At 38.6% G+C, this 27,062-nt stretch overlaps 1 protein-coding gene across 2 annotated transcripts in view; it reads left to right on the forward strand.

Moving 5' to 3' along the window:
• The window catches only part of TTC29 (tetratricopeptide repeat domain 29), a 262,204-nt gene that overhangs the window by 96,999 nt on the left and 138,143 nt on the right, over window positions 1–27,062 (forward strand). For both annotated transcript variants that reach the window (XM_008267377.5, XM_089302401.1), the window contains exons 6-7: window positions 3,243–3,455; window positions 8,580–8,665. In XM_008267377.5, coding sequence (XP_008265599.2) covers window positions 3,243–3,455; window positions 8,580–8,665 — 299 coding nt within the window. The remainder of the gene's footprint in view (window positions 1–3,242; window positions 3,456–8,579; window positions 8,666–27,062) is intronic.

The following is a 27,062-nucleotide window of genomic DNA, read 5'->3' on the forward strand; positions in this document are numbered from 1 at the left end:
CGAGAGTGCCTTGTAAATGTTTTCTGATGTTTTCCAGTATTTTCATTTATCATAAACCCCTGTCCATGTAATGAGATTTTCTTCTGTAATAGCATACTTATGGCCTTGTAGTCTCCTGTTGTGTAGAAGTCTCATTGTATAAATTTATCCACAAAAGTGCAATATATATTGCACACCTCTGGATGTATCTTTGCCAAGGTGCCCTCTTACCTGATTATGGAGAGGATTTGGACCGGCCATGTCTTTACTGACATGTGTACAAGTCATTTACCAATTAATCTACCCCGATGGTTGTCTTTCTTTGATATTATCATTCTTATTTGTGTGTTCATTTATTTATTTATTTGAAAGGCAGAGGCAGAGAGAGAGAGAGTCTTCCATCTGCTGTTTCACTCCCCAAATGCAACTGGCTGAAACTGGGCCAATCTGAAGCCAGGAGCCAGGGGCTTCTTTCGGGTCTCCCATGCACGTGCAGGGGCCCAGCACTTGGACCATATTCTACTGTTTTCCCAGGCCATAGCAGAGTTGGAAGAGGAGCAGCCGGGACTTGAACGGGCGCCTATATGGGATGCTGGCACTGCAAATGGCAACTTTACCCGGTGTGCCACAGTGCCGGTCCCTGTGTGTTCATTTTTTATACTGATTTTTGATACAAAATTTGGTGTAACAAATAAGAAGAAACGATATGTAATAATCATGGAAAAAGCTTCTACCTGCACTGTACCATGAAGCCTATTTGAGGAAATACATGGGAGCTCAATATGACCTGCATTTGTTAATTTAATTAGGCATGATAATATTGTTATAAGGACTCAACTAATTCTTTTTTGCAGGAAGAGTACGTTGTACCTCAAGAATATAACAAATTAGTGGCTATGTTTAAATTAGCCTGTGGCATTTCTAAGAAATTCTCTGACTAAACCAAATGATAACAGAATCTGTGTTCATTGATCACCTGCTGTGTAACATGTTAAATGTGCATCAGTTCATTTCTTAAGATAGTACTCCAGATATTTATGGTATTACACTATTTCACAGAAAAAAAAAAGAAGTAGGCACAGAGGGCAATAATTAAGCTGGGGCTAAACAGCAAAAAGTGGTGAAGCTGGGGTGGGAACAGGTTGTCTGATTGGAACTCACACTCTTTAAATTATTTTTTAATTTATTTGAAAGACAGAGTGACAGAGAGGGAGGGAGAGGAGACAGAGAAGGATCTTCCATCCTCTGGTTCATTCCCCAAGTGACTGCAATGGCCAGGGCTGGGCCAGAGCCGAGACAGGAGCCAGGAGGTTCTTCTGAGTCTCTTATGTGGGTGTGGGGACCATCTTCCACTGATTTCCCAGGCATGTCAGCAGGGGACCAGATAGGAAGTAGAGCAGCTGGGAATTGAACTGGCACCCAGATGTGGTGCTGGCATTGCAGGTGGCTGGCCCCCACACTCACTCTTTTTTTAATTTTGTTTTTTTGGCTTTTTTTTTTTTTTTTTGACAGATAGAGCTAGACAGTGAGAGAGAGAGACAGAGAAAGGTCTTCCTTCCGTTGGTTCACTCCCCAAATGGCCACTGCAGCCAGCGTGCTGCACCGATCTGAAGCCAGGAGCCAGGTGCTTCCTCCTGGTCTCCCATGTGGATGCAGGGCCCAAGGACTTGGGCCATCCTCCACTGCCTTCCCAGGCCACAGCAGAGAGCTGGACTGGAAGAGGAGCAACCGGGACAAGAACCGGCGCCCCGACCAGGACTAGAACCCTGGGTGCCGGCGCCGCAAGCAGAGGATTAGCCTAGTGAGCCACGGTGCTGGCCCCACACTCACTCTTAACCACTATGGTTGAAGTACCTACATTGAAAGTTGAATTTATGTTGATTCTAACTTTGTCACTCCAGTAGCAAAAGAGTGTTTACATTACTGAATATGATGACCATTTCCACAATACAATTGACAAGTAACATACAGTCCACAGTGTTGAATGCCAGCTCCTCTTCCAGAAACATGTTTGCTTGTCTTTTAAAGAATGAAATGACTGAAGGCAGATCTAATTTAGGCCTTGGGAAGATATATTTTAGACTGCATTATAGAGTATTATCCAGAAAGGCAGGTAAGTTGTGGTCTAGTAATTAAAAAACAAAAAGAGTATATGAGGGGCCTTAATAAATGTCATGGGTAAGGGGAATTGAAAGGTAACACACATACACACATTTTCTGTGAACCTTTTTTAAGGATTTATTTATTTATTTGGAAGGCAGAGTTACAGAGAGGCAGAGGCAGAGGCAGAGAGAAAGAGATCTTTCATCTGCTGGTTCACTCCCCAAATAGCCACAATGGCCAGAGCTGAACCAATCCAAAGCCAAGAGCCAGGAGCTTCTTCCAGGTCTCCCACATAGGTGCAGAAGCCCAGGGACTTGGGCCATCTTCTACTGCTTTTGCAGGCCATAACAGAGAGCTGGTTTGGAAGTGGAGCAGCCAGGTCTTGAACCGGTACCCATATGGGATGCCGGCACTACAGGCCAAGGCTTTACCCAATACACCACAGTGCTAGTCCCTCTATAATATTTTGAAGGCCTCTTGTGCAAATGCCTCACTAGAAAGTTCAAACATTAAGGAGCAATTTGAAGATACATAAGGTCTGAATTTGTGTTTGATAACAGATGAATTGTTTCTCAAGATACTGAATTCTTCTTGAGAATGAAGAAACTGCCATCTGTTAGAAAAGCATTGTAGAATCAAGGTTGAGAACATGAGCTACGGAGTCAGACTTCCTGGGTCTACCACTGACTAGACATGCAATCTTGGGAAGCATTCTTGGCCTCACTAAGCCTTAGCTTTCTGTTCTGTAGAGTGAACTTGCTAACAGTCCCACTCCTTAGAGTTGTTGGGAGGATTAAATGGGAAATGCATATAAAGCAGATAGCACAGTGCCTTGCATATATAATGTTGAATAAATGTTAATAAATACAATTGCTATTAATGATTATTGCTGGACTGTCACACTGTCCCTAAATACACACAATCCCAATCAACTTCTGGTTGAAAGACACTCGTCTTATAGGTGGCTAACCAGATCAATGCTGATTCTCACGTCCAAGCAGAGAGAACTCTTTTCCGAGTTTTTCTCTTCAGCCTTAGAAATACTTTACTGTATTCCATGGTGTCTCCCCCTTTAATAGTAAAAGATAAGATGTACGCAAAATTTTTGAAAATATGTTCTGGCCTGTGGTTTATATTAATGAATGGCTTTTATTCTTCAGGTCAGCTTCTGGAAGCTGCCGGGTATTATGAGACATTCCATCAATTGACACAGGGGCGGCTATGGAAGGATGAGACAGGCCACATCCTCAACTTGCTGGCCTGTGAGAGTCTCCTGAGGACTTACAGATTACTCTCCGACAAGATGCTGGAGAATAAAGAATACAAACAGGCCATCAAAATTCTAATAAAAGCTACTGAAATAGCCAAAGAAGGTGGGTGGAAAAGAATGTTCTCGCATTGCTCTCTTTAATGGGCAGACACTGGTTCTCCCAAGGGGCAAGTAAAAATGGTCAAGTGTTAGGGTGAGTATTTCCTATGAAATGCAAAGACAAATGCCATCAATTTAGTTTCAAATTTGACTGTAAAACAGAGTTGCCTTACTGCTGACAACAGGAAATCCGTTTCTTGAAAGCTTTGTCTCCAAAATTACAATCCATCTACTGGGGTGATGCTGTAAAACAAGAAATCCACAATAAGAAGTTAAGATTATCTGTACAGGATAAGGGTATTTGTGTGTGTGTGTGTGTAAGGTTTTATATTTCTTGCAATCTGAGAGATCTGTGTAAATTCCCTGTTGTCAGGTATAGATGAAATATGATAAATACTTAGGAATAATGGGAAAATGAGACTCTAGTAAAGAATAGACCTTTGCCTCTTAAAATGTGGCCTTCAGTCCAGAAGTACAAGCACCACCAGGAGCATGGTATGAAAGCAGAGTCGCAGGGCCCACCCCAACCGTACAGTGTTAGAATCTGGAAGTCAGCAACATCCAGGTGCCTCATGGGCACCTTACAGCAATAAAGGTGCTCTTGTGAGAGCTGGCCATGTCTTTAATATTGGTTATCTTTTGCATAGATACATATAATATTTTTTAATTTTAACATATTCTTACAAACTTTCATTTTGTGAAATGCAAGGACTTTTTTTTTTATCAGATAATGATTTATCAATAGAGTAGCTTTTCCACTAAGGAGAAAAAGAAACTACATTTATGAGCTAAAGTTTATTAGCTCGTGGCTATATTTGTTTGATTGGTTTATCAAGTAATAGATGGCTTCTTTACAGTAAGCCAGACTAGGTTTCTGGGTGTGATTTTAATTGACTACAGAATAAAAGTAAGCATCTTGTTCTCTCCATTACTTCTTCTTTTCCTCTTTTTTTCTTTTTCCTTTCTTAAATCACTTCTTTAATAGTATTAGTTGAAATACTCATAGGAAATCATTCCCACTGAAAGATGTTTCCCATTAAATGAACTTCTTGTAAATATATAGTGATCTTGTACTTTCCCCTTAAGAATACTGATATAGTTAGCACTGAGATCAATTTCAACAACAAATTGTCCTCATGTGGAAAGTTATATGAAATTTCAATATAAAGGACTCTATAAATTAGGAAAAGGTTTATGACTTCAGGCTCCCATCTGCTAAGTTGTAAGGTAGTTCACAAGAAAAAGAAGGTTCCTCCACAGTATCCCCCATACCCATGAGCAATCACTCCCTGTTAGCTCTTTCTCCTAGCTCCTGGAAACCACTAAGCTGTGTTCTTCCGTTATGGATTTACCTATCCTGAATAGTTCATATAAATGAAATCATACAATGTGTGTCTAGCCTCTTTCCCTTAACCTAGTGTTTTCAAGCTTCATCCATTTTGTGTCATTTCTTCATTTCTTTTCATGTCTGAATAATATTCCATTGTGTGGTTATACCAGTATTTCTTTATCTGTTCATTTGATGGGCACTTGTGTTGTTTACACCTTTTATCTTTTGCAGCTATGTACAGCGCAGGTTTTCAACGATCTTGAGCATATATTTAGGAGTGGAATAAGTAGGTCATATGTTTAACTCACTGAGAAACAAACAGTTTTTCAGAGTTGCTGTACCATTTTACATTTCCACCAGCAATGTATGGGTTTTCAATTTAGCTACTTCCTCATTATTACTTGTTACTTCCATGTTTATTATGACAGTCATTCTAGGAGGCACAAAATATCTCACTAATGATTTTACTTGTATTTCCCTGTTGGCTAATGATGTTGAGAATTTTTCATTTGTTTTTAATTTGATCATTTGTAAATCTATTTTAAAAAACTTATTTAATTTATATAAAGAGGGCATTTCATATATACAATTTCAAGCTCATAATGATACTTCTCACCCTACCTCACACCCTCCTTCCTTCCTTCCTTTTTTGCTTCTAACTTTTGTGATAACATACTTTCAATTTGCTTTATAATCACAAGCTTAATAAATAATTTAACTAGTAGAAAGTAGAAAAACTATTCCATGGGAATATAGACCAGAGATTTCAACAATAATCAAATCTCAAGATGCCAGTTTGGCTGAGTTGCATTCCATTGTGTATTTATATCACATTTTCTTTATTCAATCAACAGATTATGGACATTTGAGTTGATTGAATACCTTAGCTAATGTGAATTGAACTGCTATAAATGGGGGTACAGAAAACTCAGATGCTGATTACCACTGGGTAAATTCCAGGAATGAGATGGCTGGGGCACATGGTAGATTGATCTTCAGATTCTTGGTCAATTTTTAGCTAGATTAATTTTTTGTTATTGAATTGCAAGAATTCTTTATATATTCTAGATAAAAATCTTATGTCAGATATATGATTTGAAAATATTTCTATTATATTGGTTTTCTCTTCAGTTCTTAATGGTAGCCATTGAAACACAAATTTTGATTTTGATGAATGCAAATTTATTTTTTTCTTGTGTTGTTTGCTCTTTGTATCACAGCTAAGAAGGCTTCAACCAGTCATAATGATTCACTACTTTACTTTATTCTAAGACTTACTCTGTTGTTTTTTTTTCCACAGGGAGTATTTATCACCATAAACCTTACCATGGAATTTATTGTTTACTGTTTATTTCCCATCTCTAGCCTAGTTTTATGTATATAAATATATGTGTCCCATTTTAATAGCACAAACATTTCAGATGTAACATTTGTTGTTGTAATCCTACTCCTACCGACATTTTTCTCCTCTATCTCACTGCTTTCACTTCATCTCAGTTAACAGAAGAAGTTCTCATGTTTAAATTCTATTTTAAAATTAAAATTTGGTTGTCTGTGCTGTGGTTTAGTAGGTAAAGCCACTGCCTGCAATGCCAGCATCCCATATTGGCACTGGTTCATGTCCTGGCTGCTCCACTTCCAATCTAGTTGCCTGCTGATAACCTGTGAAAAGCACTGAAATATGTCCCAAGTGCTTGGGCCCTGATACCCATATGGGAGACCTGGAAGAAGCTCCTGGCTTTGACCTGGCTCAACCCTCACCGTTGTAGCCATCTGGGGAATGAACCGAAGTATGGAAGATCTTTCTCTGTCCCTCACTCTCTGTAACCCCTCACTCTCTGTAACTCTGCCTTTCAAATAAATAAATAAATAAATAAATCTTTTTATAAAAACTGATATTTGGTGTTACCTCACTATTTGAGGTAACTGGCTCAAAAACCTAGATCATCAGAGATAGATTTTTCCTTTCTTTCCTCCCCTTTGCTAAGCTTCCCTTCACACAAAATTAGTTGCAAAAGATCTGCTGTTATCAACTCAAGCAGTTTGCTAGTGCCTTAACACACTTACAACATTTGACACAACAGATAGAAAATGTATACAATAGATGTTTAGTTCTTTAAGAGTGTTCCTGCCACAGTCTCTTCTTTGTCTCCCATCTTTCACTTTCCTGGTCCCACGACAGCACCCATAAACCTATAGCAAAGAAGGTAGGGCCCAGATGAATTGTAAGAGTTAAAATCTCCCAGGTGTAATCAGTGATACCATCAATTCTAACAAAGTCATTTGTAAAGAGTATAATTCTCTGCCATCAGTAAAACACCTAGGGAGGAAAAAAATACTGTTGCTGCCATTTGACATCCTGTTTTCTTTCTTTTTATTTAAGGTTCATTATTTTACTTGAAAGGTAGTTTTAGAGAGAGATCTTCCATCTGCTGGTTCACTCCCCAAATTATCACAAAGGCCTGGGCCAGCTGAAGCCAGGAGCCGGGAACTTGATCCTAGTCTCCCACATGGGTGGCAGAGTCCCTGGTACTTGGGCCATTTTGGCTGCTTTATCAGGCTCATTAGGATCCTTCTTTCCAAAGAACAAAAACATATATTGCCCAAGAATTAGGTGATAGTAGAAGCCAGTCACTTCCAAAATTACAAAAAAAGGTAGTATTCCTCTGAAAGTAAGAACTTTTAATGCAAATATATTAAATTTACGTCACATTTACACTAGTAAATATAAACCACCTACTTTTACATGATACGTTGTAAATTTTGTTGAACAACATGTTATACCTTTATACATTTTGCTTTTATAAATAAAAATTGGGTTATTCCTGGATTAAAACATGTCACAGGGTTTGGAAAGTCTAAATTCCTTGTAAAAAGACAATGAAAAAACATTGCCAGTGACTAGCAAAGAAAAACATGTCTGGATTTCAAAGTAAGAATGAAATTGTGTACCAGGAATCCAAGCTCTGTCATTCTCTTCAGCCAAGCTGACTTTTATAATTATTATTTATTTATTTATTTTGAAAGAATAATAGAAAGAGAGGGAGCATACATACACATAGAGATGCACAGAGAAAGAGACTTTCCATCCACTGGTTCACCCCCAGATGGCTGCAACAAACAGCACTTGGCCAGGTCAAAGCCAAGGGCCTGGAGATCCATCTGGGTCTCCTACGTGGGTGACAGAAACACAGATACTTAGGCCACCTTCTGCTGCTTTCTACGCCATTAGCAGGGAGCTGGATCAGAGGAGGAGCAACCGGGATACAATCCAGAACCCATATGGGATGCCTACTTCACAGACAGTGGCTTTACGTGCTACACCACAATTCCAGCCCCATTCTCACACAAGCTTTAATTGATAACCTTTAAGCTGAAGATAGACAAGTAGTTCTTAAATTTGCTAATTTTCTGCGCAAATTTGAAAACTTAGTAGAATTTCCGTCCCTGGGAGTACTAGAGTTTGTGCACCAACTAAGGTTGTCACAGCTATTCCATGTATGTTATAACAACTATGCTGAGCTACAGTAGGTCTTTCCATGGTGGAGTCCTATAGAAATTATTTATGAATGCCAAAATGATAACACTAGGTTGTGTATGTAGAAGGAAACCCCTTATAATTATATTGCTAATGTACCTGATTCTGACACCTGTGCTGCAGGCAAGTTGCATTTATGTTAGCCTTTTTCTCAACTAGATTTTTGGGACCATTGATAAGTCTATATAATTTTTCACATCTGTTTGCTGTTGTGATAATTTATTGAGCAAGTTGGTAATTTTTCTCTGCCTCCCCTTTAGCAAATGACAAGAAGATGGAAGGAGAAGCTTCCTATTACTTGGGATTAGCACACTTGGCTGCTGCAGAGTACGAGACAGCATTAACAGTAAGTTGAAATTCATTTCTGTCCTTGCTGTTTTTAATTTTTATTTCTTAACATGTTATTATCAGGCCAACAGAAATGGGTTGGGCCTATTGTCAGTGTGCCTGTTCACCAAGGTGAAAACAGAATCGCTATATGCTAGAAGCATTAAAGAAGCTGCTTTCATTGTTTATAGAAAACAGTACGAAAAATCACCATGAAATGCTTTAGGGAATATGAAACTTAAATGCATGGCATAGGATGGCCCTCTGTGTTTCCATATCAACAAAGACAAGAGGAAATTGATATAAATGACACCAAAAAAAAACTAAGTAGTAAAAATATTACCGTAACTTTATAATGCAATTAGGAGAAATTTTGCTTAGGAAAGAATGTGAGCCTCCAAGGCTGCAAAGTGAGTTCCGTGGATACTATCTTTAGTATGGGGACTGGGGAGGGAGGCAGCAGAGGTGACGGGAAGCATTTGGGCCCAGTCTAAGAAGTAAATTGTTTCATGATAGCATTAGTGTTTGCATATTTCATGACAAGGCTTTGTTGGTCTGTCTAAAAACAAACTAAAATTAAGACCTAGCTTTGCTATATTGTAACTGAAGTCATTTTTCTTCTCTTCTTCTCTTACCTCTAGTATATTTAAAGTGTAGCTTCCTACTTCATTTCACATACCCCTGTTTTAATAACTCTACTGATGAGAAGTATTTGGCTTACTTTTTAGTGTTGAAGATATTATTTGCTCCTTTAAATCTTTATGCTGAGTAAGATTCTGGTACTTGGGTTTGGTATATTTTTCTAGCACTGTTACAACTGGTTGTCGTGGGAGACAGGTTTTCTGAGACAACGCTTCTGTTCAGTAGTTTTCAGCTAATAATAGGCTTTCAGCAAAGCTTTTTCATGTATCTTGGGGAACATAAAGACCAAAAAGATGCACATATATCCTCAGGACCTAATTTAATGAGAGCTATCAGCTTATAAATATAACTGTAATTCAAAGCTGGATGAACAAGTGGTTTCTGAGTGTGAGATGAGAGTAGTTGGTTCCAAAATCAAGAATAGCTTTTGGAACTGTAGACATACACAGACACACACACACACACACACACACACACACAGATTCACACACATTCACTTGCTGAACATGAAGATATTCAGTATTTTGGGGAAAGCAATGAATTGTCAGGTGAAAGATGAAATGTGGTAGGAGTCTAAGTGAGGAAAATGGTGTAAATTAGCTCATCTCTTTCTCTCTCTCTCTCTCTCTCTCTCTCACACACACACACACACACACACATAATACAAGTACATGGCAAAGTAAATCCAAAGAACACCACAATACAGCTTATAATGAAAAATGAATCCTCTTTCCACCCTTGTACTCAATTTCACAGTTCTTTTCCTAGAGACAAACATAACTACAAAATTTCTGGCTTATTTTTCCAGAAGATTCTATATTTGAATATGTATAACATATACTTGTAAGGACATATACTTATATGTCCTTTTCATTGTTTATAAAAGGCTAAAGTTTTATGCACACTATTCTGCATTTTGAGTTAAATTCTTTCATAGTAATGCATACAAATTCATTTTGTAAGTTTCTAACATTTTTCAGCTCTATTTCGAGGTACAATCAATGGATAAATATGGTGTATACTTAAGATGCAAAATGTGTTTTGATATATGTATATGTTGGGAAATGATCCCCCAATCAAGCTAATTGACCTATACAACTGCTTACGTTTTTACCTTCTTTGTCTCTGAGAGCACTTAAGATCTATTCTATCATAAAATTTCAAGTACACAATACATTATTAACCGTAGACTTGCTTCATCTTAAAAGGGCTGTATCATATCCCATTGTATGGCTGTACCATAATGGATTTAACTATCTCTCATTGTGGGGCATTAATGCTGTTTTCAATAATTTTTATTGCAAAGGGTGCAGCAGTAAACAACTTTGTCGAATGTGACCAATTTATTCATAGAATAAGAGTCCTAGGGATAGAAATATTGGTGTGTCCTATATTCTAGTCTTAGTATAGTCTATTAATGGATTGAAGAAGCAGTATTTCATAACAAAGTTGATGAATTTCTTGCGATTGTGACTCCTTTCAGAAAATACTAAAATTGTTTTTCTGGTTATAATTGTTAATTTCATGTCTATAGCCTATTAACTAATGTGACTTTGGGAAAGTTCCTTAAGCTCTTAATTGCCTCTTCTATCCAGTAGGACTAATAACTATGCTTATGTTATAGAGTAGAATGTTTATAATGCCCTGCCACCACCACCACAAGATCCATTTCCTAATTCCTGGAACTTGTGAATATAGATGTAATTGAGTTATGGATCGTAAGGTGAGGTGATCATCCTGCATTATCTGGGTGGGCTCTAACTCCAAAGACAGCAGCCTTGTAAGAAAAAGGTAGAGGGAGATTTGAATCAGAAGACAAGAACTTCACACAGAAGAAAAGACCATGGGAAGACCAGGACAAAGAATGCGGAAGACAAGGCAAGGAATGCCTGGACCCACCAGAAGATGGAAGAGGCAAGGGAGTGTCCTCCCCTGGAATGTTCAGAGGGAGTACGACCCTGCTGACACCTTGGCTTCTGACTTCCAAGCAATAAAAGAATAAATTTCTGTATTTCTGTTATTTCGAGTCATTTGGTTTGTGGTAATTTGTTATGTCATCCCTAGGGAGGTAATTTATGTGGTAATTAAAAGAGCTAATTTATGCAAAGTTTTAGATTAGTACATGCCTGGTATGTAATAAACCTTCAATAGTAATTTGATTTCATTATTGTTGCACTAGTCTGAGTTTCTAGACATAAGTAGTAGTAGTGAAAAGGGAGAGAACTAGATGGATTCAAGAGTTGCAAAGGAGATGGTAATGGACTTATGAAGGAGACAGAGGTGTCTAAATGGGCTCTTGGTTTCTGGCTGTGGAACATGGCAGGTGCCGGTGTGAGTAATTTTATAGGTATCTGGGGAGAGTTCAAGTAGATGGCTAAGTAGGTGAGTCTGGAGCTCAAGAAGTCTACATGAGTGGTTCTGTGCATGGCAGGTAATTTTATGGATCAACTTGCCTGGGTTGTAGAATGTCCAGATAACAGGTTAAGCATTAATGCTGGGTATATCTGTGGGAGATCAGCATTTTAATTGGTAGACTGAGCAAAGCAGATTGCCACCACCATCCCCCCAACCCAATATGGATGAGCATCTTCAAATCCATTGATGGTCAACCAGACTCTTTGAGCACAAGCTTTGATTTTCTTGTGCCCTCAGCACTGTAGATGTCAGGTCTTCAGACCACATCTGGAATCTATACCACTGGCTCTGCCACTCTTAGGCTTCAGTCTATACCACCAGCTTCCCTGGGCTTCCAGCTTGCACATGACTGAGTCTCCATGAATACTTGAGCCAACACTGAAAATAAATTTCACTCACTATATATTAATATTATATTATCACATAGTACATTATATATTTTATTAGAATATTTTGTATTATGTGTACATATATATATATATGAAAAGCTATGAGAGCATACACTTGTTTTAATACATTTAGTTTATGATGGTGTGTTCCATCAACTATGGGAACTAATACATATGGTGATTATAAGAGATTTATGTATATGTCCCATCAATTTTATTTCTCTGGAGAATCTGGGCAGTATACTCTACCCATTTGAAAGTGTTCAGCATACTAAGGCTGTGGAATAAATAAAATTTGCTAGTAAGAGGTAATAGTAAAGAGAGAAAAAAGCCTAGGACAATGCAAGGTGCAGGAGTGAGATATAAAGGAGGGTAAGCAGGTATATCCAGGAAGATAGAAGGAGAACTGCATAGATGATGATCTTACATGAACCAGAAAACCAGGTGTGCCTTAAAGACAGAAATGAACAAAATAAACCTGAAACCTAGCTTTGGCTTCATATTGGAAGGCAATATCTTTTAATTTTCCCTAATATCTCTTTTTTTTAGGTTTTATTTATTTATTTTAAAGGCAGAGTGACAGAGAGGAGAGACAGAGATCTTTAATCTGCTGACCCACTCCCCAGATGGCCCCAACAACAAGGATTGGCTCAGGCTAAAGCGAAGAGCCAGGAACACCATTCAATTCTCCCACATGGGTGACAAGGGCCCAAACACTTGGGCCATCTTCTGCTTACCTTCCCAAGAAAATTAGCAGGTAGTTGGATCAGAAGTGGGACAACCAGGACTTGAACTGGATGCTGGTGCCACCAATGACTGCTTAGCCAGCTGCATCACAATGCTGCACCTCCCCTCCCCATCATATTTTAGCCACTTTTCCTGCCTCTTTAAGAAGTAAAAGGTCATTCTTCACATATTATCTGTCTCCCCTTTTACTTTTTATGGTTTGGGATCCTGTAAAGGTAATTTTGATTTATGGGAGTATTTCAAAAAGTTTGTGGGAAAATGGAAAGTAAAAATATGTTTAATTTGATATCAAAAATTTGAAATCCGTGTATAACTTTTTAATAATATATATTCCATCAACTTTGTGAGTACTCTGCATATGACGTGTGCAATTTACAGCATGTCTTTCTCTGTGGCCTCACTTTTCTGATGACCTTACTTCCAGTATACAAAATGTCCATTGCGACCTACACAGCACAGAGAGCTCCTTATTTAGTGAACATAGTATTTTACAAATACAATAAAAGTAATTAATTACCTAAATAAATGAGATGTTCCCTGGTTGTTGATTGCTTAATTGATTGATCAGAGACCAGTTATCTAATCATTAAGTAAATGTTCAATACATTAAAATAATTTTTAAAAAACTTTTATTGGGACTGGACTGCCGGTGTGGTGTAGTAGGCTAAGCCTCCTCCTGACAGCCAGCATCCCGTCTGGGTGCCAATTCATGTCCCGACTATTCCTCTTCTGATCAGGCTCTCTGCTATGTCCTAGGAAAGCGATGGAAGATGTCCCAAGCGCTTGGACCCTTGCAACCAGTGTGGGAGACCCGGAAGAAATTCCTGGCTCCTGGCTTCAGAATGGTGGAGCTTTGACCATTGTGGCCATTTGTGGAGTAAACCTGTGGATGGAAGACCATTCTCTCCCTCTGCCTGTTACTCTGCTTCTCAAATAAATAAAGTCTTAAAAAATAGGAAGAAAAAGAAAAAAAAAAAACCTTCATTTACCTTACTTTCCCACTCTTCCATCTGTTATTTCATTCCACAAACAGCCATAACAACCAGGACTGGTTCTTGCACTCTGTTGCCAACATTATCTTCATATGATTGACAGAATTGACACTGTTTCTATAACCATATGGCTGTGCAAAGAGATAAGATTGACCAGACATCAACTTTGTCTTGTCATAGTGAGTTTAATACGATGTATAGTTCAACTTAATATTTTCCTTTCCTTTCCGTGTTTGGTTTGTCTTTATTCTCTCAGTCAATTTTTTAAGGTTTATTTATTTATTTGAAAGCAGAGTTACAGATAAGCACAGACAGAGCGAGAGTGAGAGTGAGAGCGAGAGAGAAAGAGAGAGAGAGAGAAAGAGTCTTCCATCGCTGTTTCATTCCCCAGATGGCCACAATGGCTGGAGCTATACCGATCCAAAGTCAAGAGCCAGGAGCTTCTTCGGGGTCTCCCACACAGGTACAGGGGCTCAAGGACTTAGGCCATCTTCTACTGCTTTCTCAAGGCATAGCAGAAAGCTGGATGGGAAATGGAGCAGCTGGGACTCGAACCGGCACCCATGTGGGATGCTGGCACTGTAGGTGGTGGCCTTACCTGTTACACCACAGCGCCAGCCCCAGTCGAATTTTAAGTTCGTGATTTTTCAAGTTTTCAGTGTCTTGCCTCTCAATTCAACTTCTGTCTCTCATGGATCTCTCCCTTCCAATAATGTTATTCAACTATTTAGAGATTTTTATATGATTTTTCCCAAAGAAATTTGGCTTAGATAAATCTATCACAATAACTATTCCTAATTAATAGTTCTAATGATCTGACACAAAAAGGATTTTTAAATCTTGCCAATATATCCTAACTCAAATGATTTAATTTATTAATAAATTACTAATCCATGTAATATAAGACTGTCTTGATAAGCATATAAATTAAAGTTTGATGAGCTGTCCCTTGCTGGCATAGTGTTTATTACTGAATTGCAGAAAAGTTAAACTAAAAAAAGAGTGGATTTATTTAGGGTTAAAATGCCTACTATGAATAAAGGATATTTAGTGCAGAAAAATGATAGTTACACCTGTGAAGTTATGCAAGAGGTCATGGAGACCCTGACATTTAAGGAGGAGAATGGTACATGCATATGTCAGGTGCTAGGAAAAGAAATATAATTTCCTTTAGCCATCATCAATTTAAATTTGTGAATGTTCCACATAGAGTAAATTCTAAAGTTTAGAAGGTGTCTTATGAAGTTCTATGAGTTGGGAAAAAATTTGCTAAAAATGATAATTAAGGCTTTGTGCAAGATTGAGTCAACCATATTCCAGCAATAAAGTTATTTTCAGGAAAAGGAAGGGCCTCCCTTAGCACTTTGTATGTATGAAGTTCCTTCCTCTCCAGATAGTTCATTCTACTTAAAAGTCCTGGGAACATCAACTTTCTTCAGTTGGAGAATTTTCTTCAGAGAATTATTTGCTTTCTACTATTTAGCATTAATATTGCCTATAAAAATTATATTATTTATTTGTTCAAAAAACAGCTCTTTGCTGATATTTTTTGTTTCAGTTTCATTTATTTCTCCTCTAATTAATTATTTCTTTTCTCCTACTAATTTTGTGTTTGGTTTGCTATTGTTTTTCTAGGTCCTTGAGATGCATTATTAGCTCATTTATTTGGTACCTTTCTAATTTCTTGATATAGGCACTAATTTCTGTAAACTTTCCTCTTAACACTGCTTTTGCCGTATTCCATACATTTTGATATGTTAGATTGTCATCTTCATTCATTTCCAGAAAATTTTATTTCTCTTTTGATTTCTTCTATGACCCACTGTTCATTCAGGAGCATGCTGTTCAGTCTCCATGTGTTTATGTATGATCTAGAGACACCTGAGTTGTTGGTTTCCAGATTCATTCCGTTGTTGTCAGAGAAGATGCATGGTATGATTTCCATTTTTTTAATTTAATGAGACTTGTTTTATGGCCTAGCATGTGGTCTATCCTAGAGAAAGTTCCATGCACTGGTGAGAAGAAAGAATATTCTACAGCTGTAGGATTAAAATTTGTATAGTTATCCATAGTTAGGTCCATTTGGTCTATAGCACCAATTAACTCTGTTGTTTCCATCTTGATTTTCTGTCTAGTTAATCTTCTGTTGCTGAAAATGGGGTATTGAAGTCCTCCATTACTATTATATTGGAGTCCATGTCTCCCTTTAGATCCATTCACATTTCTTTTAAAAAGACAGGAACCCTGTAATTGGGTGCAAATACATTTATTATCTTCCTGTTGAATTGATCCCTTAATCATTACATAGTGCCCTTCTTTGTCTCTTTTTATAGTTTTTGAGTTAAAGTCTATTTTGTCTGATATTTTTGTCTTTTTGGGGGTTCTGTTAGCATGGAGTATCTTTTTCCATCCTTTCACGTTCTGTGTATATCAGTGGATATCTGTGTATATCAGTGGTGAGATGTGTTTCTTGTAGCCAGCAAATAGTTGTGTTTAATTTTGGATTCATTCAGCCAGTCTGTATCTTTTAACTGGAGAGTTGAGTCCATTTACATTCAGAGTGACTATTAATAAGTAATGACTTGGCCCTGCCATCTTTCCTTAAATATTCCTATTGTTTACTTTGGGTTTCTTTTGCAGTTTTACTGTGAGATTTTCTGCGTCACATTCTTTCATAGCGATGACCATGTTTCCTCAAGCATCTTTTGTAAGGCTTGCTAAATGTTGACAAATTCTTTCAGTTTCTGTTATGGAAGGCCTTTATTTCACATTCACTCATAAATGAGACCTCTGCAGGGTACAGTATTCTATGTTGACAGTTTTTTTCTCTTAAGACTTGGACTATATATCTCACCATTCTCTTCTAGACTGTAGGGTTTCTGATGAGAAGTCAGCTGTGAGTCTAATTGAAGATCCTCTGAAAGTAATCTCTTGTGCATATTTTAGAATCTTTTCTTTATGTTTTATTGTGGAAAGTTTGACTACAGTGTGTCATGGTGAAGAACTTTTCTGGTCATGTGCATTAAGAGTTCCTTTTGCCTTTTGTACTGGGTGTCTCTTTCTTTCTCCAAATGGTGGACGTTTTCTATAATTATTTCACTGAATAGGCACTGAATAGGCCTTCTAATCCATTCTCTCTTTCCATTCTCTCTTTCCACACATTCAGAAACCCATAGGACCTCTATGTTGGGTCATTTGATAGTATCCCATAAATCTTCATCACTGTTTTTAATTTTTCTAATTTTTTTTTTGGTCTGAGAAATTTCCAGAGATTTGTCTTCTATCTTGGCTAGTCTTTCTTCTGCCTCTCCAAGTCTGTTGCTAAGGCTTTCTACTGTGTTTTTTATTTGACATATTGAATTCTTCATTTCTTTTTTTAATAATAATAGTAGAATATTTTTGACAGGAAGAGTTAGACAGTGAGAGAGTGAGAGAGAGAAAGTTCTTCCCTCCATTGGTTCACCCTCCCAAATGGCCGCCACGGCCGGTGCGCTGTGCCTATCTGAAGCCAGGAGCCAGGCACCCCCTCCAGGTCTCCCATGCGGGCGCAGGGCCCAAGCACCTGGGCCATCCTCCACTGCCTTCCTGGGCCACAGCAGAGAGCTGGACTGGAAGAGAAGCAACCGGGACAGAACCAGCACCCCAACCGGGACTGGAACCCGGAGTACTGGCACCACAGGCAGAGAATTAGCCTAGTGAGCTGCAGTGCCGGCCAATAGTAGACTTTTTAAAGATTTATTTATTTTATTTGAAAGGCAGAGTTACAGAGAGGCAGAGGGAGAGAGAGAGAGAGAGAAAAGTTTTCCATCCTATGGTTCACTTCCCAGATGACCACAATGGCCAGAGCTGCACCAATCCGAAGCCAGGAGCCAGGAGCTTATTCCAGGTCTCCCACGTGGGTGCAGGGGCCCAAGGACTTGGGCCATCTTCTACTGTTTTCCCAGGCTATAACCCAGAGCTAGGTCAGAAGTAGAGCAGCCAGGACTTGAACTGGCACCCAGATGGGATGTTGGCAGTGCAGGTGGCAGCTTTACCTACTTCACCACAACACTGGCCCCAAATTCTTCATTTCTAATGTTTTGGTTTGATTCCTCATCAAAACCTCAATCTCCAGTCTCATGGGAGAATTTTTCTTACATGTCATATATGGATTTCTTTAATTTGTACATTTTTTTCTCATTACTTCGGAGCAATCATATGATTAATCTTTTGAATTCCTTTTCAATCATTTCATCAATCTCTTCATCTTTACATTCTAATTTGGAAGTGTTGTTATGTTCCTTTGGGTAAGTCATGTTGTCTTCCTTCCTTATCTTGTTTCTCAAGTTTCTGCATGTATTTTTAAGCATTTGTGTATTACTTGTTGCTTTTTTTCCAATGATGAATTTTGTCTTGGAACTGTGCCTTTGAGCCTTAATGGAGTGTCTGCTCTTTCATTGAATACACAGAAGGATGTGCTAGATATGGCCAGGGAGCTCTGGTCACTGCTCCAGGGTGGGTTGAGTATCCAGGGTAATGCTGAAGTCGAGCATTGTAGATTTCCTCTTGTCAGCAGGAAGGAAAATATGACCACCTCTGTTGGCATTATCACAACCTCACCTCCTCTCTTCCAAGGTGATCAGTGCTTGGAGTTAGCCCACAGTTTGTGCAATACTCAGCCGCATTGCCACGTGAACTGCACAAAGGATCTGTGCAGTCCTTGTGTGAACACAACCCAGTCAGTTAGGGAGTTCTGAGCCTTTGGTGCCACACACATTAGCTGCCCAGAGACCCACTTACATCCTACGCCCTCCCATGCATTCACTGAGTTCCCACATTCTCAGCACACAAGGCTCCCATTGTCACAGGGTGCAGAGGATCCACTCTGCTCTGCTAGCCTAACACATACATCACAGAGAAGCAGAGATATTCTCAGAGCCATCTGCCTGTGGGTGCTCCGCATTGATGGTTTGAGCCCTGGGGCCTGTGATATTCTGAGAGGCTGGGGGCGCACCCCACAACCCTACATGGGTGCCCAGTCCCTGTCAGTCCTTCCTGCCAAACTCAAAATCAGTGGGATATGTGGGGTTTACCCTCCAGTAAATTCCCTTAATCACAGGCATGCACAAGAGCCAATGGCTCAATACTCATTTCAACGTGGCAGCTTCTACTCACCAGTTGCTGGGCATGTGTAAGAGCTGCTGTAGCCACTTCTGATTCCAGAGTAGTGACTTCTCCCTTCACATTGCTGGGGGCACGCCCCTGAGCTGCCACGGCTGCTGCTTGTGTCAAGATGATGCCCCCTCCCACCACTTGCTAGGTGCCATTTTGGAGGTATGGGGAGAGAGAAATACGCTCTTTTTTCACTTGGTTAGAGAGGTATGCTGTGCCCTTAGGGCTCCAGGCCAGACTCAAGCCAGGCTGTCCCTCTGGCTATATCGCAAGTAGCATGGGCTGCTGCAGTTTGCTGTCACCTTTCTCTCTAAAGCTGGCACTTCCTCCAGCTCTTGGCTGCGGGGGTTATGTGTTGTGTCCACACTCGTTGCTGTGTGCATCTACAACTTCCAAGCTGATCCGCGGTGTTCCTCTTCCTTCTGTACAATTTCTACTGCAGATTTCTCTCCATCTCCCCTAGGAATGCCCTTCCTCTACTTTTTTGCTACTCTCTCCCCTTGCAGTAAGCAGTATATCCTTTCCCTATGCCACCATCGTGAGGATCTCTCAGTTTACAGTATTTTCAACTTTAAGTGAGCTTCATCAAGCATAATCTTGTCCTGAGCTGAGGAGCCTCAGTGCTTTAACTCTAGTAAGTTCTGGATGTTTGCAGTATATTATAGGATGACTGTTTTTGATGAACATCACACCTATTAATATATGGCATCTGAATCAGTTTTTCTATGGGAGTGATTATTTCCATGCACCTGCATTTTCACCCTTTCCTGCCATCTTTTATCTCCATGTGAATGACTGGGAAGATAGTGGGAACCCACTGGACATGGCAGCATATTTGGTTAGAATTGCCTGGTATGGACATAGGTACACCTGTCACCAAATTTTTGATAATTATACCTTTGTGAGGTAAAGGCAATAAATACTGGAAAACATAGTTTTATAGGATATGTTTATCAATTCTTTAAGAGGGCAATAAACTGGTTAAAATCATGAGATTTATAGAAAAAGTAAGTGATAAATAGGATAACAAATATAAAGATGGGCTTTATATTGAAATCCTCAGTGATGGAACCTCAGCTCTGCCACCACCACACCACGTGATATTACCGAAGTGACTTTATCTTGCTATTTTATTTTTAAATTTTATTAATATAAACAGAGGCTGGCGCCGCAGCTCACTAGGCTAATCCTCCGCCTGCAGTGCTAGCACCCCGAGTTCTAGTCCTTGGTTGGGGAGCCAGATTCTGTCCCAGTTGCTCCTCTTCCAATCCAGCTCTCTGCTGTGGCCCGGGAAGGCAGTGGAGGATGGCCCAAGTGCTTGGGTCCCTGCACCTGCATGGGAGACCAGGAGGAAGCACCTGGCTCCTGGCTTCGGATTGGCGCAGGGCGCTGGCCATAGTGGCCATTTGGGGGGTAAACCAATGGAAAAGGAAGACCTTTCTCTCTGTCTCTCTCTCTCACTGTCTAACTCTGCCTGAATATATATATATATATATATATATATATATATATATATATAAACAGAACAGATAGATTTCGTAGGTACAATTCTAAGAAGTAACCATACTTCTACCCCTCTATCTCTTCTTCCTCAATCCCCCAACTTCCTTCCTCCCTTCATCTTTTTTTTAATTTTCAGAAAAACATATTATAATCAATTCTGCAATCACAGGCTTAATGCACCACTAACCATAATATTCAACAAGTAAAAAATAGAAAGACCACAATTACAAAGGGGTATAAACAAGGGTTAAAAACAAGCCCTTGGCTCACTTGGTTAATCCTCTGCCTGTGGTGCCAGCATCCCATGTGGGCGCCGGGTTCTGTCCCGGTTGCTCCTCTTCCAGGCCAGCTCTCTGCTATGACCAGGGAGGGCAGTGGAGGATGGCCCAGGAGCTTGGGCCCCTCCGCCCGCATGGGAGACCAAGAAGAAGCACCTGGCTCCTGGCCTCGAATCAGCGCAGCGCTGGCTATAGCAGCCATTTGGGAAGTGAACCAACAGAAGGAAGATCGTTTTCTCTGTCTCTCTCTCTCTCTCTCACTGTCTATAACTGTACCTGTCAAATAAAAAAAAAAAGGAGTCAAGTCATAGATTCCCATTTCATTTATTTATTTATTTGAAAGGCATATTTATACACATGGAGAGAGGCAGAGAAAGAGACACACAGAAATATATTCCATCCACTGGTTTACTCCACAAATGATAACAATTTCCAAAACTGGATCAATCCAAAGCCATGTGAGTACAGGGGCCCAAGCACTTGGGCCATCTTCAGATGATTTCTCAGGCACATTAGAAGGGAGCTGGATTAGAATTTGAGCAGCCAGGACTCAAACTTGTGCCCAAATGAGACGTCAGCACCTCAAGCAGTAGCTTTACTCACTACACCACAGTGTTGGCTTCCTTTTAAAAATATTCTATATTAACTGTCACATCTCAGAGAAAACATATAAAATTTTTCTTTTTGAAACTTACTTATTTTGCTAAGCATAATGGTTTCCAGTTGCATCCACTTTGTTGCCAAAGAAAGGATTTCAGACATTTTATGGGTACGTAGTATTTCATAGTGTATATATTCCAGTTTTTCTTTATCTTGTCATCAGTTGATGAACATCTGGGTTGATTCCATATCTCAGCTATTATGAATTGAGGTGCAGTAAATATGGAGATACAAATGACATTTCATATACTGATTTCATTTCACTTGGGTAAATTCCCAAGAGTAGGATGGCTGGGTCATATGGTTTATCTATTTTCAGATTTCTGAAGAATCCATCTCCATATACTCTTACATAATGATTATACTAGTTTACATTCCCATCAGCAGTGGAGGAGGATACTTTTTAAAACACATCCTCACCAGCATTTATTGTTCTTTGATTTTTAGGTGATAACCATTCTGACTGGGGTGAGATTATACCTTATTATGATTTTTGTTTGCATTTCCTGGATGGTTAGCGATCCTGAGCATTTTTTAATGTGTCTCCTGGCCATTTATATTTCATCCTTTGAAAAATTCCTGTTCATGTACATTGCCTATTTTTAACTACTTGGTTATTTTGTTGCTGATGAGTTTGTTGAGTCCTTTTTAGATCCTCAATATTAATCCTTTATCAAGTGCATAGTTTGCAATTATTTTCTCCCATTGTGTTGGTTCCCTCTTCATTTTGTTGAATGTTTCTTTTGCAGTGTAGAAGCTTCTTAGCTTGTTGTAATCCCATTCATTTATTTTTGCATTTATATCAAGTGTTTTTAAAGTCTTTTTTCAAGAAGTCATTGTGTATTCCAACGTCTTGCAAAGTTGCCCTCAATATTCTCCTCTAATAATTTGATGATATCTGTCATTTGTTTATTTTTTTATTTATTTATTTTTGACAGGCAGAGTGGACAGTGAGAGAGAGACAGAGAGAAAGGTCTTCCTTTTTGCCATTGGTTCACCCTCCAATGGCCGCTGCGGCCAGCGCGCTGCGGCCGGTGCATTGCGCTGATCTGAAGCCAGGAGGAAGGTGCTTATCCTGGTCTCCCATGGGGTGCAGGGCCCAAGGACTTGCGCCATCCTCCACTGCCTTCCCCGGGCCACAGCAGAGAGCTAGCCTGGAAGAGGGGCAACTGGGACAGAATTTGGCGCCCCGACTGGGACTAGAACCCAGTGTGCTGGCGCCACAAGGCGGAGGATTAGCCTAGTGAGCCGTGGCGCCAGCCTGGTCATTTGTTTATATCCTTGATTTATTTTGAGTTGATTTTTGTTTAATGTGTAAAGTAGTGGTCTTATTTCATACTTCTGTGTGTGTAGATTTAATTTTCTAACACCATTTGTTAAATAGGTTGTCCTTTCTACAGAGATTGATTTTAGCTCCTTTGTCAATAACTAGTTGGTTGTAGATTTCTACTCTGTTCCATTGGTCTGCATGTTTATTTTTGTGCCAGTGCCTGGTTGTTTTGATTATAACTGCCCTGTAGTATGTATTGAAATCTGGTATCATGATGCCTCCATCTTTGTTTGTGTTGTTTAAGATTATTTACCTGGTTGGTGTCGTTTGTATTTCTATATGAATTTTAGCATTGTTTTTATAGATCTGTGAAGAATATCATTGGTATTTTAATTGGGATCACATTGAATCTGTAAATGTCTTGTGGTAGTATGGTCATTTTGATTATATAAATTCTTCAAAACCACAGAAATGGAGGATTTTTCCGTTTTTGCATCTTGTTTTATTTGTTTCTTTAATGTTTTATAATTTTCAGTGTAAATATCTTTCATATCCTTGGTTAAATTTATTCCAAGTTATTTGAAATTTTTGTAGCTATTGTGAATGTTACAAATCTTACAAATTCTTTATCAGCTTTGGCATTGTTTGTGTATATATGTATTGATTTTTGTGTGTTGATTTTATATTCTACAACTTTACCAAGAGCTCTTAAGAGTTCCGATAGTCTTTTAGCTTTGGTTCCCCTCTATAGAGGATCATGTCATCTGAAAAAACAGGGATAATTTGACTTCCTCCTTTCCAATGTGTGTCTCTTTGATTTCTTTTTCTTGCTTAATGGCTCTGGCTAAAGCTTCCAGAACTGTGAATAGCAATGTTGAAAGTGGGCATCCCTGTCTGGTTCTGGATCTTAGTGGAAATGCTTCCAAATTTTCCCCATTCAATATGATAGTGGTTGTGTGTTTGCCATATATTGCCTTGATTGTGTTGAAGAAAGTTCCTTCTGTATCCTATTTGCTCAAGATTTTTATAATGAAAGGATGTTGTATTTATCAAATGCTTTATCTGCTTCTAATGGGATAATCAGATGGCTTTTATCTTCAATTTTAATGTGATGTATGACATTTATTTATTCACATGTGTTGAACCATCCCTGCCTACCAGGGATAAATCCCACTTGGTCCAGGTGAACAATCTTTCTGATGTGTTGTATTTGATTACCTAGTATTTTGTTCAGGAGTTTTGCAACTATGTTCATCAGGGATATTGGTCTATAGTTCTCATTCTTTGTTGAATCTTTTTATGTTTTGAGAATTGAGATGATACTGGACTCATAAAAGGAGTTTGGGAAGATTCTCTCCTTTTCAATTGTTTTGAATACTTTGAGAAGAACTGGAATTAGTTCTTCTTTAAAAGATAGGTAGAATTCAGCAGTGAAAGTCATTCAGTCCTGTGCTTTTCTTTGTTGATAGTGTCTTTACTACTGATTCAACCTCTGTCTTGCTTATTAGTTTATTTATATTTTCTGTCTTCACAACTCAATTCTGGTAGATTGTATGTGTGCAGAAATCTATCCATACCTTCTAGATTTTCCAATTTGTTGGCATGTAGCTATACTTTTCTGAGCCTTAGTTTCTTTGTCTGTTAAATGAGGATAATACTACCCCCTAATTCATTGCAGCTTTGTGAGACTGAATAAAAAAAAATGTGTGGAAAGTTCATGGCATGGGGTCTATCATGGAGAAAACCATAGCTATTACATAAACATGGACGATAGATGACCATATATCTAGAAAAAAATCACAGTTTCTCATTTTGCTCTGGGTCCTAGGTACTCCCAATTCTTTAGTTATTATTGGGTGAAAGGTTAAATTTGTAGGTGAAGTCTATAGATGTAAAGGTATTTGTAGTAGGAGTTTACTTAGGTACGTACCTTGCATGATAAAGAGTATCATTATATAATATGGTTCAAAGGATATGTAGCAACAGCTGTCTAATCATTAAGAGGTCAGATAATTGAAACAGGTTTTGATGGACATTTTTTAGTATAAGAAGGTAACAGTAGTATAGAAAGTGCATATAAAACAGAGTGGAAGACAAGGATTTTAGACCTGTTTGCATGCCCTAGATGTATGACCCTGAATTAGTCACCCAACTTCTTGGAGGCTCAATTTCAACTATAAAATAAGGATCTCAGTGGCAGCTTCACTCTATGTACAGTTCAAATTTTAAAAAGTAAATTTAAACTTTATAGTATGAACAATTTTCAAATGTAAGACTATTATTACTATAGGTGTGATATACTTAACACTGGATAATGACAGCAGAGATGTTTTAATAGGAAACCTTTATTTATTAAAAGTGACTGCTTTATGCTTGTTTCTTAGTTATAGTTTACTAAATTTATCATATGTAAATTACATGGTCCTTAAATATATTTTTGCTTTGGCATATATTCGTACAATGGAAATAAGATAAACCATTGTCTTATAGAAAGTTTTCTATTAATAATGTATAAAAAAACTTCTGAATTTAAAATATTGATATTTTTCCCAAAAAAAAGCATTTTTGTTATTTCTTTCTTTAAGCATCAGAGCTATTCACTACCCCTTATGTAGAAGTAGCCTTTACTTGCCAGTTAACAATCCTTCTCTAAAGGTAACCCTTCTGTTCTGATACAGTGGCCTTGGTATTGGGGGGCGCTCAGGTGCTGGCAGAGAAGAAATCATAGCCTCCCTCTCCCGGAGGATGGCTGGCTACTGTGCTCCATAGCAGACAGACAATGCTGCATGCAGTCAGTATGCCCCCGGCTGTGTGTGGTCCATCACCAGCTTCTGAAGCATGCAAAGAGAGCTCACTGCTCCACTCCAGATGACGCAGGTGTAAGCTCAGGGGCTCAGCAGTCATTTTCTTGCTTTACATCAGGGTTTCCATGTGCTTTATCTCTTTGTCACATGGCCCACCTCAGGCAGCATTCTTGAGAAACCTAAAGGGAGCAGCTGGTGCAGACCCCATTTCCCCCAAGTGTGGCCGCTCAGACTTCTATTTAGCCTCATCTTCTGCCCCACACCCACACCCACATATTTCTATCTGGACATAAATAATGCTGACTTCATTTCCATCTTAGACATTTGGCTGCATAGAGAAGTGTTCAAAATATTTAGTATTTAACAAGCAAAAGAAAATTTATATATGAAGATTATAGTTATATTTCTTAATTTAAAAATGGATTTATTTCCAAACTGCATTGAAATCATATTACTCAGAATTATTCAGCAATAATTTAAGGCATAGGAGAAGCATGTGTTCTATATCTGATGTCATTTAATGCTTTTCTGAGTCACTAGCCTTACTTGGAAAATAGCACCTTAAGTAGTTCATAAATGTCTTTTTATAATTGGGGACTGTGAAAATACAATATATTTTATTCATTTTCCTACTCCTATCTTTGTATTTAAAGTTATGACCTTTTTAAAACAAACAGGTAACTTTATAGTAATAATTTAACGTACATTTCAGTGGTAATGTTCGCAGTATAGAATCATAGTAAATTGAATGTTTTCATGGGAAATTTAATTATTTTAAGCCTTTTAAAAACATTTTAAAAGATATCGCAAGTGTTTATTTTTCTTTGCAATGTTACAGCTTAGAAAAGTAGCAATGCATTTTTTTTGTTTTTTAATGATGAATACATTATAGCGTTTTTGTAGCACTTGTAATTTAAATGATAAAATAGTATAGACAATTAGAAAGTTCAAGAAAAAAATAAATCTTATTTTAAAATTATTTCTTTATTTATTTGAAAGACAGAGTCATAGGAGGGAGAGAGGGAGGAAGGAAGAGAGAGAGAGGGAGAGATTCCGTTGTATCACTTCCCAAATGGCCACAGAATCCAGGGCTGGAACAGGCCAAAGCCAGGAGCTAGGAGCTTCATCCGAGTCCCCCATGTGGGTTCAGGGGCCCAAACACTTGGGCCATCCTCTGCTGCCCACCCAGGAGCATTAGCAGGGTGCTGGATTGGAAGTGGAGCAGCTGGGACTTGAACTGGTGCCTATAGGGGATGCCAGGACTGCAGGTGGTGGCTTAACCAGCTGTGCCATCATGCTGGTCCAGAAGTTTGTTAATTAAAAGCAGGAATTGGTAACAGATATTTACAGTTCATGAACTTTCATGGATATAATGAAATATTTTTCAGGAAAAAAGTTAACACTCAAAAGTAATATAAACACTAATTTTCTAGTAATAAAACATATTGCTATTTTAAAATGCAAAAACTTGTTTTACATGTCCTTGTCATCTAGAATAGCACTTGAACCAAAACTTCACGCTCATTTTGATTACTCATTAAAAAGAGAAATTGTGATTAGAGAGG

The sequence above is a fragment of the Oryctolagus cuniculus genome, chromosome 8 (genome assembly GCF_051225735.1).
Source record: "Oryctolagus cuniculus isolate XC-2025 breed Fujian yellow rabbit chromosome 8, ASM5122573v1, whole genome shotgun sequence".
Classification (NCBI taxonomy): domain Eukaryota; kingdom Metazoa; phylum Chordata; class Mammalia; order Lagomorpha; family Leporidae; genus Oryctolagus; species Oryctolagus cuniculus.